The sequence below is a fragment of the Phyllostomus hastatus genome, unplaced genomic scaffold, assembly GCF_019186645.2.
Source record: "Phyllostomus hastatus isolate PE091 unplaced genomic scaffold, TTU_PhHast_1.1 phas_scaffold_78, whole genome shotgun sequence".
In the NCBI taxonomy this organism is placed as follows: domain Eukaryota; kingdom Metazoa; phylum Chordata; class Mammalia; order Chiroptera; family Phyllostomidae; genus Phyllostomus; species Phyllostomus hastatus.
This window is the reverse complement of record NW_025334041.1, coordinates 112,749,404-112,770,255: the sequence shown is the minus strand read 5'-3', so window position 1 is coordinate 112,770,255 and position 20,852 is coordinate 112,749,404. Positions and strand designations below refer to the sequence as shown.

At 35.2% G+C, this 20,852-nt stretch overlaps 1 protein-coding gene across 1 annotated transcript in view; it reads right to left on the bottom strand.

The window, feature by feature from the left end:
- Nucleotides 1-836: 836 nt before the first annotated feature.
- The window catches only part of STRN (striatin), a 98,312-nt gene continuing 78,296 nt past the window's right edge, over nt 837-20,852 (bottom strand). Inside the window, exons 15-18 of the mRNA XM_045828539.1 lie at nt 19,682-19,822; nt 15,680-15,787; nt 14,505-14,591; nt 837-14,414 (exon numbers count right to left, since the gene is read on the bottom strand). Coding sequence (XP_045684495.1) covers nt 14,245-14,414; nt 14,505-14,591; nt 15,680-15,787; nt 19,682-19,822 — 506 coding nt within the window. The 3' untranslated portion in view covers nt 837-14,244. The remainder of the gene's footprint in view (nt 14,415-14,504; nt 14,592-15,679; nt 15,788-19,681; nt 19,823-20,852) is intronic.

Here is a 20,852-nt window from a genome sequence, read left to right as displayed (position 1 = left end):
ACCTTGAGTTTCTCAGCATGCCATAGGGAATTGAGTGTGAAAAATGAGTATTTTTTTTGTTTGAACTGTTCACCATTTATGATCATAGAGCATAGTTAGTGGAGATTAATTTTGCCTGTTTTGTCCTTTATTTAAAGAAAAGCATACAGCATTCTTTTATGCCTGGCTTTTTAGGCTCAACATAATGTTTCTGAGATTCATTCATATGTTGCATGTAGTTATAAACTGTTCATTCTCACTGCTTTAAAGTAGTCCATTGTATGAATGCACAAAAATGTATTTACTCATTCAACAGTTGATGGATATTTAGGTAGTTTCTGGTTTAAGGGTATTGCTAATATTGTTGTTATAAATATTCCAGAACATATCTTTTGATGAACATATGTCTGCCTTTTATTGGATGTATGCTTAGAAGCAGAATTATTAGATTCCATGATGTGAATATTTCACTTAGGTAGATCTTGCCCAATGGTTTTCCTACATGTTTGAATAAATTTACATTCTTACCAGGACTGTGTGAGACTTCTGATTACTTCCACATTTTGCTGACCTTCATAATTTCTTATACCTACTAAAATAGTCAACTAAGGAAATCTGTATCTCTTATGAATATGCAAGCTAAAGTTCTAAATAAAAGATCAGCAACTGCAATACTGACTTATAAGAAAAGAATAACACATTATGACCAAGTAGGTTTTATTCCAAGGACACAAGAGTGGTTCAATGTCAGCAACCCCACACACAATCTAGCTAGTCAACAGGTTAAAGAAGAATAATATATGACCATACCAAAAGATGCTGACAATTCTGCAACTGTTTCTAATGAAATCTCTTGGTAAAACAGGAAATAACTTATTTAATAATATTCTTCACTGAATAGTAACACAAATATTCTAAAGAACTAAATACTTGAATTATTTCAACTAAAATCAACAACAGAAATACCTATCACCATTTTCACTCAACACTATAATAGAGCTTTAGACAACAAAGATTCTAGAAAAGGATCTGTCAAACACTGGGGAAAAGTTCAAATATTTTTGTGAGAGTCATTATTACATTACCAGGGAAAGTCTGGAATTAACAAGAAAAATCTAGAAAGTATATTAATAAATTCGTTGTATTCAAGATAAGTACACAGAAAAAAATAGGCTTTTTATTTATAATAAGCTCTTAGAAATGGAAATGGGTTTTAAAATCCATTCACAATAATGACCAAAAAGCTAAGAAACAAGGATACATTTAATAAAAAAGATGCAGGACGTAAATGAAGAAAATGCTCAATACTTACTGAAGATGCAGAAAAGATCTGAGCAAACAGAGAGTGGTATGATTTTCTTAGTTCTTAGAAGACAATATCATGTGTCAAATTCCCCAAAGGTAATCTGTAAATTTCATGCAATTTCAACCCCTAATTGGGTAAAATTATCACAAACTTCAAATGCATGAGAATAGCAAAGAAAGGTAGTAAAAAAAAAAGCAGTAGGCAGGAGTGTGGGAGAGAAAAAGCTCTACCTTGCCATTTTATAAAGTCACTGTATACAAACATTGTAAGTCACTGTAATTGAATTCATATGATATTGCCATATGTAAAGAGAACTGAAAGTGAAACAGAAAGGTATATTGAAACATCCCATTATATACAAAAATGTAATATATGACAACCTTGGCATTTCAGTTCATTGGGAAAAGAGAGTTTATTACTAAAGAGTGAGGAAACAACTAGCAAACCACTTAGAAGAAAGTACAGTGGGATCCATCTCTTGTATTCAATACAAAAACAAATTCCAAACGGAGTAAAGACAAGTGTGAATGTCACCAATGGCAAACACCAAAAATAAAATGCAGAAGCTATTCTAGATTATACGTGCCACCTGGGGCTGAAGACCTTAATCAATATAGAATACTTTGAAATTTTTATATATTCACAAATGTCCATATATTGCAAAATAATAGAATATACTTGACTGTATACTAATATAAAGTTTTATATGGGAAAAGGAATTATAAATATGGTTAACAAATTATAGATTTGGGGGAAATTTGCAAATTAAAAGAAAGAGTTTATATACAATATACAAAGAGCACTTACAATTTTTTAAAAGACTGCAAATATGAAAATGTTAATAAAATAAAAAAATAAATGAAAAAGTAAAAACTTTAAATGTGAATACAAATATAAATATGCAATTCCCCTTAAGAGTAAAATCCAAATGGCTAAGTTTTCTATGGAAAACATACTGATTAATGCGGTCAACAGGCAACTTACAATAGTTAGAAAAAATGTTCGCAACCAAGAGTAGAAAGTCTCTATGTACTATACGAAAAGCTCCTACAAACTAGTTAAATGAAAAAGCCAAACACAATATAAACATGGACAAAAGTATGAATAAAAATAAAAGTAAATGTAAAGGCAGAAGCAAGAATATAAATATTTGTGGTAGGCAGAATCTGACTCCCAAGATCTTTTGCCACTGGATTACTCCCTTGACAATGTTACATTTACAGAGTACAGAGACTTGGCAGATGTGATTGAGGTTGCTAACCAGTTTACCTTAACATACAGAAATTATCTAGGTGGGCCTACCCTAGTCACATGAGCTCTTTAAAAGCAGAGAGTTTTCTCTTGGTGGTAGCACAAGAGAATACAGAAGGGTGAGCACAACAAGGGTCTAATGAATCCTTGATAAATTTGATGATGGAAGTGACCACCTGCAAGGACTAGAAAGTGACCTTCAGGAGCTGAGGACAATGCCTGGTGAACAGCCAGCAAGGAAACAGAGACCTCTGTCCTACAACTGCCCTGCACTCTAGACTTGCAAGAAATCAAATTCTGCCAACAAAATAAACTTGGAAGTGAATTCTTCTTCAGGGACTTCGGTTAAGAGTCCCACCTGGCACACACCTTCACTTCAGCCTTACTGGGCACCAGAGAGCCCAATCAAGCCTGCGTGAAGCTCTAACCCACAAGAACTATGAGGAAACATGAATTTTGTTTTAAGCTGCTAAGTTTGTTGTAATTTGTTATACAGCAATAGAACACTAATGCAATAGTAATTTAATTGTGAGTGAAATTCAAATGACCAAAGAACATAGGAAAAAATGTCCAGGTTTTCAGTGGTCAGGAAAATGCAAATAAAGCAACACTGGGGAATCACTATACCCATTAAGAGGCTTTAAACAAAAAAATACAATAGCTACTACTGGTGGGTATAAATGGTAAAGACTATTGTATACACTTACTGAAGGACATAAATTGTACCCAACTTTTTGGGAAACAGTCTTGTCAACATGTGTTAAAAACTTCAAATCTACATATCCCTCAACCGAGCAATCCTTCCCCGGGGACTTTTTAAACCACCATGGTTGTGAGTATGTCCGCAGTCACAACTGCCATCATTGGAAAAAATCTGGTAACAAAGTAAAAGCCCACTGGTAATGGAATTTTAAGTTATCAACACAGAGTACTATACAGCATTAAAAAGAATGCAGTAAGAGCTATGAGATAGACTTGGAGGGGTTTTCATAACATATTGTTGGATGAGAAAAGATGCAGGGAATATGTATAACCCAACTTATCTAAAGCAAACTGACCCGCCAAAAAAAATCCCCACCTTTTATTTATAAGATTGTGTATATTAAGAAATTCAAAATAAAGCTATGTATATATGTAGATTTATAAGGTGCTCATAATACACATAAAAATTTAAAAGCAAGTTGCAGATTATGGGTAGAAGACAAAACCCCAACCCCGTATGTAGTATGTGTATCCGTATTACTACGAACAGCAGCAGACATGATATTGGGCTACTACAAGGGAGGTGGGGTGAAATGGGACGGTGGGTTATTAGCTCTGCATCATGCCCTTTATTATTCCATTTATTGCTTTTGTGTTCTTTTAATTGTATTACAGTTCTCTTAATTTGCATTTTTATAATCTGAAAAACATAAAATCATCTCCCTCTCACGCTTCATTTTTCCTCAGCACTTACCACTAATATTCTATATATATTATGTGTTGTTCCCCTGCCCACAGGAATGGAAACTGCATCCGGTAAAGAATTTTGTTCACCACTGACACCAGCACCAAGAACTGTCTGGCACAAAACAGGCACTCAGATATTTGAGGAAAGCAATGCTTTATGTATAATAAAGTAGTCTTCAGGACTACTCTCCGTGTTCATTTAAACCTTATTTCTCTTAAAAACCTGATATTCTAGACGCTATTGGGAGTGCGACAGAATCACATGGTTAAGAAGTCTGAATTCAAGGAGTGAATAAATTATTTGCTGGATGCTTATTACTGCCTGATTTTATCAGGTGTTTTATTTGTTACCTCAAACCAATCTACTTTTTAGGTAGATCTATAATCCCCATTCCATAGACAAGGATCAACTTGGAAGAGTAAGCTTGTCTACAATGTCACAATAAATGTCCTCTGGGCCAAAATCCTGTTCTTTGCTATGTGCTGTGTTGATCTTAGATGAATCATATTTGAGTTTTTAAAAAAAGAGATATAATTTTACATGCTATATAGATTTCATATTCTGAGATTTATTTAGTTGAATATTTCATTCTGTTGATTCACTACTCTGTTGATGATTCTATTAAGATTTTAAAAGGCATTTGACTGTGAAATAGAATTATCTACTCTTAACTTGATTATTTTGCCCCTGAAGCAGTTAAGCTGTTCAGCTCAAGGCCACAAGCCACCTGGGCTCTGCTGAAGTGTAGCCGCAAACCAAGACAACACTGAACGTACTCCTAGGTGAGTTAACAGACATTAAGATAATTACCATCAAATCTTCAAGACAACCAGCAGCCCTGAGAACATTCTGAAAGATTTTGTCCCAGATTCCTCAACTCCAAAGCAAGCTCCCCAGGGGAATGCCTGTTTTGACAAGCTTCTACTGGAGCTTCCTTCCTCCGTGGCTTGAGGACAACTCCTTGTCCCCCATATGCTTTGCTCCAAGGCAGGCACAAGGAGGGCGTTGCCCTGGGCACTGTTGCTACCTCCAGGTGAGTCCAAATCCCTCCTCACTTTAAGGTACAGACAGACCTCAATTTTAGACTCAGTTCCACAGATTTAAACATATTTGAGAGTGTCTAGGGACTGGCAGGGTTTTGGGGTTTTTTTGGTCTTTGAGGAACTGTATATTTTGGAAATGTATTCTCTGATTACTCAACCAACAAATATTCACTGAGTACTTCCTATATGGTAAGGCACCAGGAGAGGTGCTAAGGGGAATATATATTTAATTAAAAAGAAAAAACAACACAAACACTCTGGTCCCTGCCTCAAGCAGATTATAGAGACTAAAGCAAATAGCCATGAACTGTTTTATTTTGTTAGTTGACAAATGAGCAGTACTTAATATGTAAAATCTGAGCTGAGGATAGGGTAGAATCAAGGCATTCTGAATAAAACCCATCACATTATGGGCTACCCATACCTCAAAAAAATTCAATACTTTAAAAGATAATATGAAATAAATTTTTATCTTCCTTGCCAATTTTTGTACTCAAAATAATTTCTAAAAAATCAAACAAAATAAAACTTTTGTGTTTACATTCACAACACAAATCTGCCTGGATCTGTGTACAATCCTCAAGTTCAAAAGTGAAATCACTTCTGCCTCCAGAAAGCAATGTTTTAAAGGAAAAAAAAAAGTATGCTTGCCAGCTTTGTTTTTTTAATTGGAAAAATTAAGACATGTGTTCCTAGGTATCCTACAGCAATGAGAAACAGGAGCTTATAGTCTTGCTTGTTCAGAGGACTCTTCAAAAGGAGTAAGCTAAAGTCTGAACGTTTTAGATTTGGGAGAAAGCCTGATTTCTCCGACCATGAGACAATGAAACTGAACAGGTGCTATTTCATCAAAGAACAAAGCTTTCACTTAAGTAAATTGATTGTTAAAGGGTACTTTGGTTGTACCTGCACACTTTTAAAATCCATGCATGGCAAATAGGTTGAACTTAACCTTAATGTTGTTAGCTCTGAGGGGGACACTACTATTAGCATTGTTAGTATCTTAACATTCCATTCATTTTAATGGACCAAATGCATAAGGTTCCATGTTTACCTGTAAGCCACACACAAGACTATTGCTTTTCCTGTCAGCAAAACGCTGAGACATTTACCATATAGAAAAGCATTCCTACATAGCAGTTGGGTATTGGGTGCATGTGTATAGGAGTGTTATTGATCAATGACAGTCAAAAGATACGTGAGATCATTGAGTTTCTTCTTAAATATACCTTGAGTGAAATTACTCCATCAACAGGATATTCTAAAATATGTAGGTTCAACTCTGTAGAAAAAGATGTAAACATCTGTTTTAAATGCTTTTAAAAGCACTCAAAGTCATTCAAAACAGAACTGATCCAATAGAAAGGACTCTCTCATCTTTTCATGCGACCATCACGGACATCACATGTGGATGTTTCTAACACGTCTAGTCTTCATTCTGACATGCAGATGGCATGGCATTCCTGGGCCTATGTCAATATAGCTTCCTAAAATGTAATCAAAGCTGTGTTGTCTTGACACTTTACCAGGGGGCGTCAAGAGAATTCCGATTATTTCCTAAAATCCTTTAGATAACAGGAAGCAATGACAAGTCAGAATTGGAATCACTCACTTTTAGAGGTCAAAAAGACCTCAGAGGTCAGCTTTCCAAGCCATTCAGAGAGAAAGGGAGACACTGGGTGGTGGGCCTTTCCTTCTCAGTGTGGTACTTCTTTCCCCACACCCCTGCCCAAGTTAGCCGGCACCCAAAGTAAACTTTCTGATGAAATTTCTTTTGCTCTAAGGTAAGTTAATCTTGTTCATGAAAAATTTCTGCCCTGGTGCCACTCCCATAAAGAAGTAATTAAACGTTAATATACTTCAATATTGCAGCACATTTTATATACATCATGAACATTTTTATAACTCACGCTTAACATTAAATTTTGTTCTCTATGAAGCTTTTAATTAACATTTTTCAGTACGAGACTCTCATTTGTGGGTGTCCTTACCATTACCCTTAATTTGATGCTATTATATGAGGTAATTCAAAAATATCTTTGGTTTGAGGTTATAGATTGGGAACCTGGTATACGCACTGGATCTTACAAGGGCATGAAAAACTTTGGCACATGAATTAATAAATACTAACTCTAGTACTCCAAGTGCTATTTAACAGATGTTTTCCTGTGGGCTTTCCTTTACATCACTGGATTAATTATCTCTTTAAAGAGGCACATAGGGAAAGTAATGTAGAGTTAGGCATCTGGACCAGTCTTCATGTAAGGTGAATGGCTGAGTTACCAAGGACAGAATTTCCTATGAAATAATCCCTTCCAATTAGCAGTATATGGCCGACACTGTTTACCCAGATAATCAGATCCGTCTTCAACTCTTACCACACCACCATTACCTTTGGTCTAATAACAACTAGGACTAACACAGGGGTTAAGGGTTGGCAGGAACTAAGTGAAATTTGAAGTGAGTCATTTTTTTTGTTTAGTGGATTTTGGACTGTTTGGTTTTCAAAGTAGGAAAAATACACTAAGTTAAAATGTGTGTTCCAGAAAATAACAATTCCGTTTTTTCAGAGCTGTATATCGGTGCTCCTTCTAGAACCAGAGTGTCCCATGCATTGGTAACTAAGAAATAACAAGTTGTAGTCATGTAGGGTACTCCACAGTGGTGGTGCTGGGTTAGACAGTGCTGCCCACTCCCAGGTTTCCTAGAGTACACCCCAAGTGCCATGACAATTGCGGGACCCCTCAAAACCTCAGTGGCTGTATTGGGAAACCCAATCCAAGTAAGAATACCACCCTGAACCTGGGCTGGCCCCAGGGGTCCACCGGTCCATGAAAAACTTGGGAGTCCTATTGACCTTCTGAGCTAGAGTAGTCTAAAATAGCTCTAGACAAATATGTCTCAGTTCTCATTAAAAGGAACAAAAGGGACATTTCTGACACTACTGAAAAATATGTATACACCAAAGGTATATACTTATTGCTACAGCAGCATTCAAAACATCGAAGAACAATGGGTAGGTTTCAAGGGCACCAGAAGGGGTATCATTTAGATTCCATACAGTATTGTGACTCCAGATTGGAACAGAGTTTGGGGCAGGGAAGCCTTTGAAAACATAATGTTGATCTGAAGGAGCAAGGGAAAGGAAAAGGCTAATGCTTGTCTGTTAAGTAGCCAAATAAGGAAAAAATAAATAAATTTATATACATGCATATATAATTTTTAAAAATTATATAACTGAACACTTGAAAAAAATAAGCCCATGTCCCTGAAAGTACCGTTGATCCAATCTTAAGGGGTATTTTTCACTTCACTGGCCTTCCAAAGGTCCAAACTCTCTATCATGATAAACTCCTCCACCGTTCTTACAATTAATAGTTAAGTATGGTTCGTTATTTTGGATTCACAGCTACTTTGTCTAACACCCTTTTATTTCTCTGTACCCCTCTAGCAGCACCCAAAATAACAAAATCAGGTTGCATTAAAAGTATTTTTAACTGCAAATATGCTAGATTCCAAATCTGACACATATTTCAATTCATGAGACACCTATAGCACATTATCTATATTTGTATACTTTATTTAAAAACAAGTAATACACGTAGAGCCACCAAAAAAGGATATCTTAATTAGCTTATCTATACCCTGAATTTACAAAAGAAACTTCTTGCACCACAAAGATTAGCATTTGGATTAATTTACATTAATTGATATTATAACTGATATTTAAAATACCTGAATATCAAACAATCTGGCCCAGGGTTCACCAGTTTGGGCGGGGGCGGGGAGGGGGGAAGAGGGGGTAGCATGTGGAAAAAAGGAGTTATATAGGAATCTGAACTGATGATGCCCTGAGGTCAGCTCTAGTAAACTGAAGTCGAGAACACATAAAATAACCGATAGGTTTCAGGACTACAAATAAGTGGTTCCTCCTAAAAACAGTTACTAGACCATACAGTTGGGATGAGTGTAGGGGATAACTCTTCATGGGGATTGGAAAACCGTGTGGAGAAGGGGGGTTGTATTTGTTTCTCACAAAAGGCAAACTTCAGCCAAACAAGAAAAGGGGAGGGAGGGAGGAATGCGACACACTGAAAACTTTCTGCTCGCTGGTAACACCAAGTTAAGCAGCCCTCTCTCCAAGTCAACTAAAATACCATTCTTGGAGACATTTTCAGAAAGGAGCTAATATACAACCAGAAAAAATCATTCTACATAAACAAGGCACTCACTGGTTCACAGCCTGTTAAAAACCCAGGCAGACATTACAGTTAACCTAAATTAAAATGAACTTTCTAATTTGCATCAGAGGGATGACAAACATGTGGTCCCAGCTAAATCAAATCTAAAGCTTGATCAGCAAAGATCCAGGAAATTCTGACCCCTAAGCACTACTTCAGGAATGCTGCTAGAATAAGTAAGTGGGATCTAGGATCTCTGATTGGCCTAATACTTGTTTTAAGAATAATAAAAAAAAAACCCTGATGCAATCTGTTAGTTTGTCAACCTTCTGTTCCTTATAGTGACATGGAGACCCAGTTGGATAATGAATCTGGCCAATTAAAAAGCCTTCACTGGCAAAGGTAAAAATTATTTCAATCATTTACCAATGACCTATCTTCTGTTTCTAAACACAGCTGTTAGTCTTCTGGACCATCCCCTAAAATGAACTTTGGGAATTGATACACTTCACAAAAATATACATATAATTTCTGCCAACAACTACTTTTGTACAACCTGACTCCCAGTGTCAAACACTTAAAAGTCTGCAATTATATAAATAACTAAACAAGTAACAGTAACAGAGGCAACTGCTAAGTAAATACAACTAATGATTATGTACTTAATTGCCTTGAAATAGTTTCCAAAGAGTAAAGTAAGCTGAAGAAAATTATACTTAGAGCTCTTTTTCCATATAAATTCATTAACAGTTTGGCTCTTGGTTGAAAACATCACACAGACATATATACTAATCAGAGATTAACTATCTTAACTATCAATATCAATGATAAATTTTAAGCAGTTCTTTCCAAAAAAAATCAAAATTAATTCTATGTCTTTCAATCTGATTTGTGACATCTTAGTTCAATATAACTTAAAATGACAAAGCCTGAGAAAAGCACCAACATAGATTTTTAAATTGCATCCAACCATCATTTCAGATGTCATAAAGGTTTGCTTTCGTTAAAATGGCAGCAATGACAAAGAGGTAGATATGAAAGATGCCATTTAAATACTATTCTTAGGTGGAATTTTAACTAGTTCTGGTGTTATCTAAAAATAATTTTTACTAGTTGAATGTCCATTACATAAGAATTTCATGACATGATCTTGTATAAGGGGGAAATATATGAAATACTAAAAAAAAATGAGTTTTTAAAAATTACATTTACTTATCCAACATGAATGAGACCCCATAATTTTGGTGAGCCAATAATTTCCCCTTTTACCTGAACTTGACTATAATGAAATAAAGAGTTATTTTCTTCACTATTAAAATATTTAGGAATTCACATTCAGAATTCTTGGAAAGTATAAACGGTGCTCAGAAGAGCACAAAGACAGCGCATGAAATGTCCCCTGAAGTCCTAGACGCTGAGCAGATACATTAAAAAGACATTACGGTCACAAATTGGGACCTTCACAGATTGGGGCATGCACACACACACACACACACATTACACACACACAGTTGTCCTCGCTCTCTCTCCCCCTCCCCCCCAAACTCAGTCCTCATCCTCACTGTAAGGCTGCATTTGTGGGTTTTTTTAAAGGCACCTCTCTCTCTAGCTATTGCCTTCTTGATGATACCTGTTTTTGTTAAAAATCCTGAATGTTTGATGGAAATAGTTCAGTACTGAGATTGAAATATTTTTCAATTCACATTTAAATAGCCAAGTTTTCTTACATTCAGATTTTAATAAACTAGAATGACAGTCTTTAAAACAAGCATGCTAGCCTATAATGAATATCGTATTTACAGTCATTTAAACATTTGGAACTCTGTATATTATACGGCAGAAGCAAACAGCACAACACCCATCACACTCCTCTTTACCTGCTGTGTACACTACCTCCAAAAATGAAAATACAAAACAGTAAAATGCACCTATGGTTTTATATATATATATATATATAGCCTATATATATTATATATATTCCTACAATATATATAATATATATTTATAAAATTTACATACATTTTAGACATTTTCAAATAAATCTTCATCCTCTCCAACAGAAATTTATAACAATACTGAAGGAATGAAAGTCAGCTAAACAAAAAATTTCTCACAAAGTTCATTATCAGTGATGCAGCTCAATTTCTTCCCTTTTAGTCATAACTAAAATGATTATAAAATCTAAATACTTTGCATAACGAATTATCTATTTAATGGCAAAAATTGATAAACCTGTTCAATAGAAAAATACTGAAGGTCATTATACCACTTATGTTAAATATCAATCTATGGTCCGAGTAGCAAATGAGCTCCATATGACAGCTGAGTTTTGAGAAGGGTGCTGTGAGCTCCCAGAGATGTACACAGCATATGAAAATAAGGCAGGAACCCACATCTCTTGATTTTCATACTATTCCAATACATTTCATCCAAAATATTTACAAACCAAGCCCTATGAAAGCATTTCAATGACTGTTCAAATCATGGGGTTTTTTTTTTCATTTTGTGAATTTTGCTCGCCTTTTCAATAGGCTGAGGGAAAAATCAGACACGTGTATATGTTTTTATCAGACTGGAAGGCAGCTTTGGCTCACTGCTAGGCTGCTCTCACACAGCACTAGTACAGAAGAATCTCTGTTTCTATGTACAGTCTCCAGAGGCACAGCACTGGCTTCCTAAGGAACCTTCAACAGGTCCATCATTTGCACTATGGTCTACATATCTCTTGGTTGTTTTTCACTCACTACCAGAAAAATTTCAACCATGAGGTATAAAATGTAGGTGAAGAGAGAGTCTTGGCTTTGAGAATTTCAGTGACATAAATAAAGGTGGTACTGAAGATCTTTAATTACCTTGGAAGGTAATTAAAGCAATAACTGGTAGAACAATAACTTTGCAGTTGTCCATCATAAACATGCCAAGGGTGGGCACCTGGCTAGAATTTTCCAGTATCCTTCTGCAAATGTTAGGCTAGCAACACCATTACTTTACTCTGTGAAGAACCAAAGGAGGAATTTACCAGACACAATGTGGAATGCCATATGTGCCTGGGAATATAAACATTCACCTGGTATGGAGCTCGGCCACGATGTGGTAGCTCATGTCCAAGTCAATTCATCTGACTACACAAAAGAGTCCCTTGAGCCCAGTGTTAACCAAAGCACAGATGAAAGGACCAGGTATCTGTGTCAAAATATTAAAGCATATTTGTATAACAACCAAGCAAATTTAGCACAGGCCCTTCACTTTAAAGATACTTTGCCTGTAAACTGAAGAATTCTAGAAGCAGACAAGCAGAAATTTTAAAGAAAAATTGTCAATTATCATCCACATCAATGCCAGAATAATTCTTCAAGGAGTACATATCATTAGAAGTGCAATTGCTATGACAATGGAATATGTGGGGATAGGAATGTAGGAATTGTACTAAAAAGTTAGAATATTTATGGACATGTATTTTTTTTAAAAGTCTGAAAGCCTATTATATATACATTTTGCCGAAAAGTTGGACATTAGTAACTTATTTCCAATTTCTAGATTGGTCTCTGACATTGTGAGCAAACAAGAGAGTGCGAGGAGAGGGGGGGGGTGCAGGGACGACGTCTGTGCCCCAGGGTCAGGGAGCAGGGTCACGGGCATCCCAAGAGCCGACAGAACACGTTGGTCAGAGGCAAGGGGCTCAGGGAACCCTGGTCCTTTATGACATGGTTCCCCAGAAACGACACTGACTCACTGCCCATGAAAACATGCCGTGTTTTAAATTAAACAATGGATGAGGGGTAGGGAGGGGAAGAGAGAGAGAAAACTATTTATCCAATATTATACACTGAACTCTTCCATCCAGCTTTTCAAGAGGTTCTTCTTATTGGAGATGCTAATAGAGGACTTCTGGAGTATAAAACATTTGCTTTATTTAGTATGTTTGTAAAAGTAGCTCACTGAGATTAACCATACCCCTTGCACTGTTAAAACATAATTATGAACCATTTTTTGGTAGGTATCAGATAATTTGACTGTGAGAGACAAAAGGAAAGTGTAAAGATCATCCGAGATGTGGTTATGTGGGTTTTGAGGAATGAATACTTGCAAATGACTATAATCTCTTCAACCACTGAAAAGTTAAGATTTTATCAATATGAAATAATCACTCTGATACTATAAATATCATGAATAAAGTGAATTTTAAAATTAATAGAAATTATTATAAAGATATGCCCTGCTTGCCCTTAAAAATAAACAGAATCTTACACCTGAATTAAGTTAAATCCTTTAGTAAAAGCAGAGTCTATCAACTATTCTTCATAATGTTGAGTGTTTTTGACAGTTAAACTTTAGAATGGTACCAAATGCACTTTCAAAAATGTAATACAATATAGATATCTGCTTACAAACTGAATGTTTAGCATTTCTGAATAATAATATATTTAACATATTATTGCATTTCTTTTTTCTTCCCTAATAGGTAAAATGCTTTGCCAGGTGCTTTATGTGACCAGCTGAAAGGAGAGCTAAATTAAAAACTCATTTTAACACTGCCTGGTCATTATGCATACAGAGATTAGTTCAGCAGATATGGTAAAGATTAATGTTTTGACTACCTAATGTGTTTAACAAGATTTCTCAGGGGAGAACTAGGGCTAAATTTCAGCTTTTCCTCTATTCATTCCCAGCCATCAAGCTTTTTAATTATCCTTTATACTGTGCCCCATTTACTCAATAGGGGACAAGCTAAACCTATGTTCGCTCAGGCCTGCCTAGCGAATTAGAACAACTTTAGAAATAAAAATTCCTACTTTGGGAAAAATTTGAAACAGTTTCAGGCTCACAGATTCAGCTGAGCTTGCAGCAAACTGAACAAACCTTAGTTTTAGAAAACAGTATACGAATTGCAAAACTATACTTTAACAAATGTTCTCTGTGCTCCTTCAGCAGAACAAAAGGGCAAAAGGAGTTGATTCTTGCCCTGGTCTCTTGTATCTCTTTTGTGCAGTCGATTATTTATAAAGAGCTAGAAGGTGAAGAGGATGCATTCTGTCATACAAAGACTTTAGCTAGTGCATCAGCTCCAGCACTGGCTATATAGCATTTGGATGGGTGGAAAGCTACATCATGAATTGATTCTTCAAACTTTTTCCGATGAGCTGTGAACTCTTGGATACATGTCTTACTTTCTAGGTTCCATAAACGTATTGAACAGTCATGACCTACATCAAAAGAAAAGAAATTGAAAGGAAAAATTACATTAACATGAAAATGATAAGAACAAATAAATAATACATAGTTGATGTACTTACTGCCAGACATCAAGTACAGGCCATTAGGATCAACTGCTAAACTTGTAACAGCTTCTAGGTGGGCTACCATCGAATGGATCAGTTTGCCTTTGGAAAAAGAGATCATTACTCTTTATTAATAGCTTTCCTCATCCTGAATATATGCCAATTACCATATTACACTGGTTTCTCCAGTCACCCCTTTCTGTGTACTTACTGCATCAACAGCTTTTTTTCATCAGCTAAAACAACAGTGTCTTTCCCCACTCTAGCCATGGTAATGATGGGAAACAAAAGCTCAAATTCCAGATTATATTTTTGTCTTTCAATCACAATATAAAAGTCAGTAAACCATGTGCATTAACTAGAACTCAAACATTAACCATCTATTTTGTATCCTTTAGCTGCAGGCAAATTATATGGATTATGGGAACAGAAGAAGAGACTGAGACAAAGACAGAGAACAGAGAGAAAACCTCGCCACAACTTTGGTAGAAGCAATATATAGAAAGAGGTTGAGAATATTAAATTACTCATCATTCACAGCTAAGCAAAGTCAGCAAAAGTCAACATAGTTACAAAGCCAAGTGCAGACAGTCAGGTAAATACGGCTGGTAACACAGTGTTGTTCTCCCAGCAGAGGTCTTCATGCATTTCCACTGGACTAATGAAATGTAATCCAGAAAAAACCGGGACAGCCCCAATTCAAATCAATTAGGAACAAACAGGATTATAATGCAAAAAAGATCAGTCCATGGAAAAATGAATTAAATAAAACCAAAGGACAGGGGTTTTCCATCTGAACATTAAGGCTATTCAAAAATTGAATAATTTCAAACAAAATATAATGATCCTATGCCTTTACTTCTACTTTCCTCCAGTAGTTTCACAGTAAACGATCATTTTTATTGGTATTTGAATGAAATTTTTGTTGTGTTCCTAGTGATAACCTTGACTCCAGGGCCAAAATATAGCATGTACTTACTATTAAATAAACCGAAATAACTCTACATGCTATATGACAGATAGTTCTTAGCAGATTTGGATGACATAAACAGAAACTGAGCTGGGAGAGTATCTGTGCTTCAACACCTATTCCCTGACGATGGAGTCACGAACAGGCACCAAAATCAGCCTACTTATAGTGGAGGGTTTTTTTTTTCTTTAACAATAATCAATTTTTATTAAATTTTTACCTGTATTGTTATCATAGAATTTGATGTGCCTGTCTTCATGAGCAGTGATGCTGATGGGAAGAGTGGGATGGCTGATGACTCTATTTATTTGGCAGGAAGAGTTGGCGGCTTAAAAATAAAAAATGAAAGACAATACAAATTAGTCAAAGCTACTATTTCTTCCCACGAAAGAAATGAATACTCCCCTAAGAGACTGAGAAAGTAAAGGTGATTTTAATTTGTTTTTAGTTCATTTATTCTGCAATTGTGTTCATAATTTCAGTGCTAGGAAATGACAGTTGCCTGAGCAATGCTATACTGACAAACCCAGAGCTACCTAAGTAGAATTTCCTTTTCCACCACCTGTTGTCTATGGGTTCCACCTATGGCTTAGCCTAGAGCCAGTGCTGTTTCTCTTTCTATAATGTTCTGTGATATTTCTGCTACTTTTAAAAATTCCGTCCTTACTTGTACATAATTCTCAAACTTAAATCTCAACCAGTTCTAGATACAGAGCTCTTTATTACATGGTTATCATGTAAAGATACACAAGACAGAGTTCCTTAACATTTTAACTTTCTTTTTTCATCATAACAGAAATTCACCATCTAACAATCAAACACATCTGGAATCTTAAAATAGTAAGCATGCCAAAAGGACTTATGCACCACTTAACAGTTTTTGAAAAGACTGCAATTATATGCACATTGGGACAGGTTGGACATACGTCATTAAACACATAATCACAGCGCACGCATGAACCAAGGTCCAGAAAAAGTCGTGACTCGCCCAAAATCATATAACAAACTCAGTAACTATTCTGATTGCTACATCTATCCCAACCAGACAGCTCATGCAAATCAGACAACTGCCAAAACTGGTACCTATACTATCATGAGTTCTTCCTACAAGTCTTCTAGCAGAAAAAAATCAGTAAGAACTTAAGTTTAATTAGTAATTTATGTTAATATATCTTTTATAAGGAAAAATGTACATAAAGGTAACACTAATTTAACACATGTCAGAGTTACAAAAATGCATTATATGATCCAGGGAGAGGAAGGGATGTCCTTATAAAGTGCATTACTGGGACAACTGGCAAATTTGAATGTAATAGACAACAGCATGTGTCACTGTTAAATTTCCTGATTTTGGCAATGTAATGTGCTATGGCAGAGAATGTACTTGTTCTTAGAATTACATGCTAAAGCAGGAAGCCCCAAACACCAGAACGCAGACCAGTACCGGGCCATGGCCTGTTAGGAAGTGGGCTACACAACAGGAGGCGAGCAGGAGGTGAGCAGCAGGTGAGCGAGTGCGGCTTCGTTTGCATTGCCGCCTGAGCTCTGTGCCTCCTGTCTCCGTTCCTCCACCCAGTCTGTTCCTCCACCCAGTCCGTGGAAAACACTGTCTTCCTCGAAACCAGTCCCTGTTCCAAAGGCTGGGAACTGCTGTGCTAACTAAAGTCCGTGGAAAACACTGTCTTCCTCGAAACCAGTCCCGGTTCCAAAGGCCGGGAACTGCTGTGCTAACTAAAGGATCAAGGAGTACAAGAGTACGATGTTTCTTAAGTGGTTCAGAATTTTAAATTATACGCATATATGGAGAGTAATAAAGCGAATGTGACAAAATGTAGCAAATATTAAAAATTGATGAATCTGGGTGAAAAATAGTCAAAAGTTATATTATATTTTTGAAAATTTTCTGTAAACTTAAAATGAATACAGAATGAGTTTAAAAACAATTTTTAATCAGAATAGATATCATGAATTTATATTCACATAATAGAAAACATAGGTAAAAAATAGTGGTAATATTAGCCTACTCTATTGGATTTTCCTACGATTCCTAGAAATATGACACCTTCAAAACTGAAGATAGTTTTTCCCCATGCTAACAGTAGGCAGCCACCCAAAGTGCCACCTAAATACACAACGAAAAGTCACTTGACCACGCGGAGTAAGCTTTGGGTCAGTTACATCCAATTTAAATGGTTCTATACAAAGTATTTAGTTTCAAAATTCAGCCTATGGAATTTTTTTTTTTTTGCCTCCACAGATAACACACCATTGAATTATATCCTCTTAAGACCTAGCAGGAGAATAATGACAAAAAAGAAGCATTTTAATTAAAATATCCAATATAATCTGAAAGAGAAATTTCTGTGAATAGCTTCAATTACTTTGAAATCTAGGAAATAAGTGATAGAAATCAAATGATGGAAGTAGACAAAAGAAAGTTGTTTTTTAGCAACTTATAAGGAAGTTTCTCCACTTGAACAGTAAATCAGACAAGTAAGCAAAATGCAAAGAACACTAAAAATAAACTGAAGGCCTACCAGCCATCATTCTAACAATGAATTAAGACAATCCTCCAAATATATTTAAATTGCAACTCAGAAATGGCTTACCTTTTCACTGTGTTCACAAGCACCCAATTACCTGCTTCAATTACTTGTGACTTTATCACAGTCAAATTACCATTGACATCAATGAGAAGAAAGATAATTTAATCTGATCATAACAACAAAAATCCTTCATCGTTTTAAACTCTATATGAAATTCATTTTCACTCTGAAAAATGTTTGGTCTGAACTTTAATTTTTTTAAAAATCTGCTAAGTTCCAGAATAGAACAACATAGTCAAATATAAATAGCTACGGGGTAGTCACAGTAGAAAGAAATAAAAGACTAAATTGAGTTTGTTTTATACAACTTTGAAGTAATAAAACTGATAATTTAGGAAATGCCAGGACATATTTAACTCAAAATCATTATCACTTATTCCAATACAACTGCCTTTGTACAAAACATTATGGGCAGCTTTCTGCAGCAAATGCTTCCTTCCAGGTTCAGGAAAAAAGTCATGTGATATTATAGTCACATGTTTTGAAGAAAAAAATAGAATCTCACTCACCATACTTAATGTCTAATTTGTAGAAGTCACTGAAAAATCAACATTTACCACTCAAGACAGTAACTCAAAGAGAATTACTACTCAAAGAATTAACTACAATCTCTAAAGGTAATTCTAAAAATGTTCACATTCTCCTTAATTTCATATTGGGTTTTTACTTTACTACTGTCGCTTTAGGTCATGTATTAAATGTGATTTTAAATTCACTGAGAGTCTAAAACCTACATTTATTGGCAAAAAAAATTCAATTTTTGCTATTCCATAATCTCAATTTTGATTTTTGGTCTCTTTTATATCCAAATACAATAGTTCAAAGCTCTGTTCATGCCTTCTTCCCCAAACAATTCTCACAGGACACCAGAAGAAACAACGGACAACATATTAGGAAGAGAAAATAAAACCAAGGTGAAATGTAGGAAATCTGGGGGAGAAAAAGGCAGAAGGAACATACACACACCATAATAATTATTTTGAAAGCTAGCTCTCAGATTAAAATAATAATTTATGTGTATGTAAGTTTTCTTTATCAACTGCTACCTGAACTGTGATTGTCTGGGTTAAGCCTAAAGATAGAAAGTAAAGGTTAAAAAGTCCAAAACAAACTAGTTCTGTAATATCTTCTTTACAATCTGTAAAATTATTTCCTGACTTCATATATCCAATAAGAAACCTCAGGTTTGGGATTTTAAGAGGCACAACTTGACCTATACTCTAATCAGTAATGAACTGTGTCAAATTATATTAATAATATAAAATTTAGTTGATTTAAAAAATTAAATTATGAGAAATGAAAAATATTTTATATTCAGAATATACATTTTCTTTAAACAAAATTAAAAATATAATCTGGCACAAAATTAGCTTGAGTCTTTGGAATAGCTCAAATGCTATTTCAAATAGTGTAGTTATAAATGTGCATAAACTTAACCCAAAGACTTAAAACCAACAGTAAACTATTATATCCTTCTAAGTAACACATTCTGTGGTTTAGCAAGCAGAAGACTTTGTAATGACAAGTATTTTTCATAGATGACTCTAGTAGTTATAATTTTAATGACATTTAAAAATTTATCCAAACACAGACTATGGAAATACTATTATACATACTCATATCTACATTGGATTCTAAAGTCAGAATGCGTTGCTGTGTTTCCATGTTGAAGATGCTTGTATATCCTTTGCTGAACGATGCTACCATATGGCTCGGGTCACTGCTCACTAGATCCACAGAGGCAGGGATTCCCAATTCTACAACAGTCAGAACATATTCAAAGAGAATAATAATCAGAGGGTCTACTTAACAATGTTTAAAATATAGCAAAACAAATAGCAGCATGATTTCCTTAAGAGTAAATGATGTTTGATATTAGGATCAGAATTTGCTTATTGCCACTCAACGTAGATTTCATTACTCTTACCTGTTCAGCACATCTTCTACCTGTTATTCAGCTAATACATATATGGAATGCAAGCGTTTATTCAAAAAATAAATGGAAAACATGTATGGACTACAAGTTTTGTTGCTTTTATCTCAACGTGGGGCTCAGAGTAGCATCGTGGGAATTCTTCCTTCTAAGGGCTCATCTCTTATTAGGAATTCTAACTTATCAAAAACATGGAATTTAAGAAGTAAATTCCAAATTGTTATCGGTAGTCATGAAAATATCAAATGCAGGCAATTCAGCCTGGCCGGGGAGCATCATCCCAACACACCAATTTTGCAGGTCCAATCTCCAGTCAGGGCACACACAAGAATTAACCAGTGAATGCATAAATAAGTAGAACAACAACTCACTCTCTCTCTCCTTCTGTCCCTCTCCTCTTTCTCTAAAATTAATCAATATGTTGTTTTTTAAATGCAAGTAACTCATCAAAACCTAGACAAGTTATCACAGCTAAAGAATAAAGGTTTTTTTATATATCATCTAAAACAAGTAAAACTTGGTTGAAACTTGGCACTTATTTATAAACATAAAAAATTGAATAATGTGCACATATGCATATAATCTGACTTTTTCATCTGGTTCAAAAATCTAACTAAAGCAAGCTGTTAAACAGTAAAAAAAAAGTGGGTATATTGTAAAAAATATATTAATGGCCAATAAGCACACAAAGTGCTCAGAAGAATTAGCCAGCAAAGAAATGCAAATTAAATCACAATAAAATACTGCTACACACCCATCAGAATAGATAAAATTAAATAGACAAAATACCAATGTTAGTAATTAAGGATGTAGAACAACAGAAATTCTCCTATATCGCTGTCAGTGATGCAACA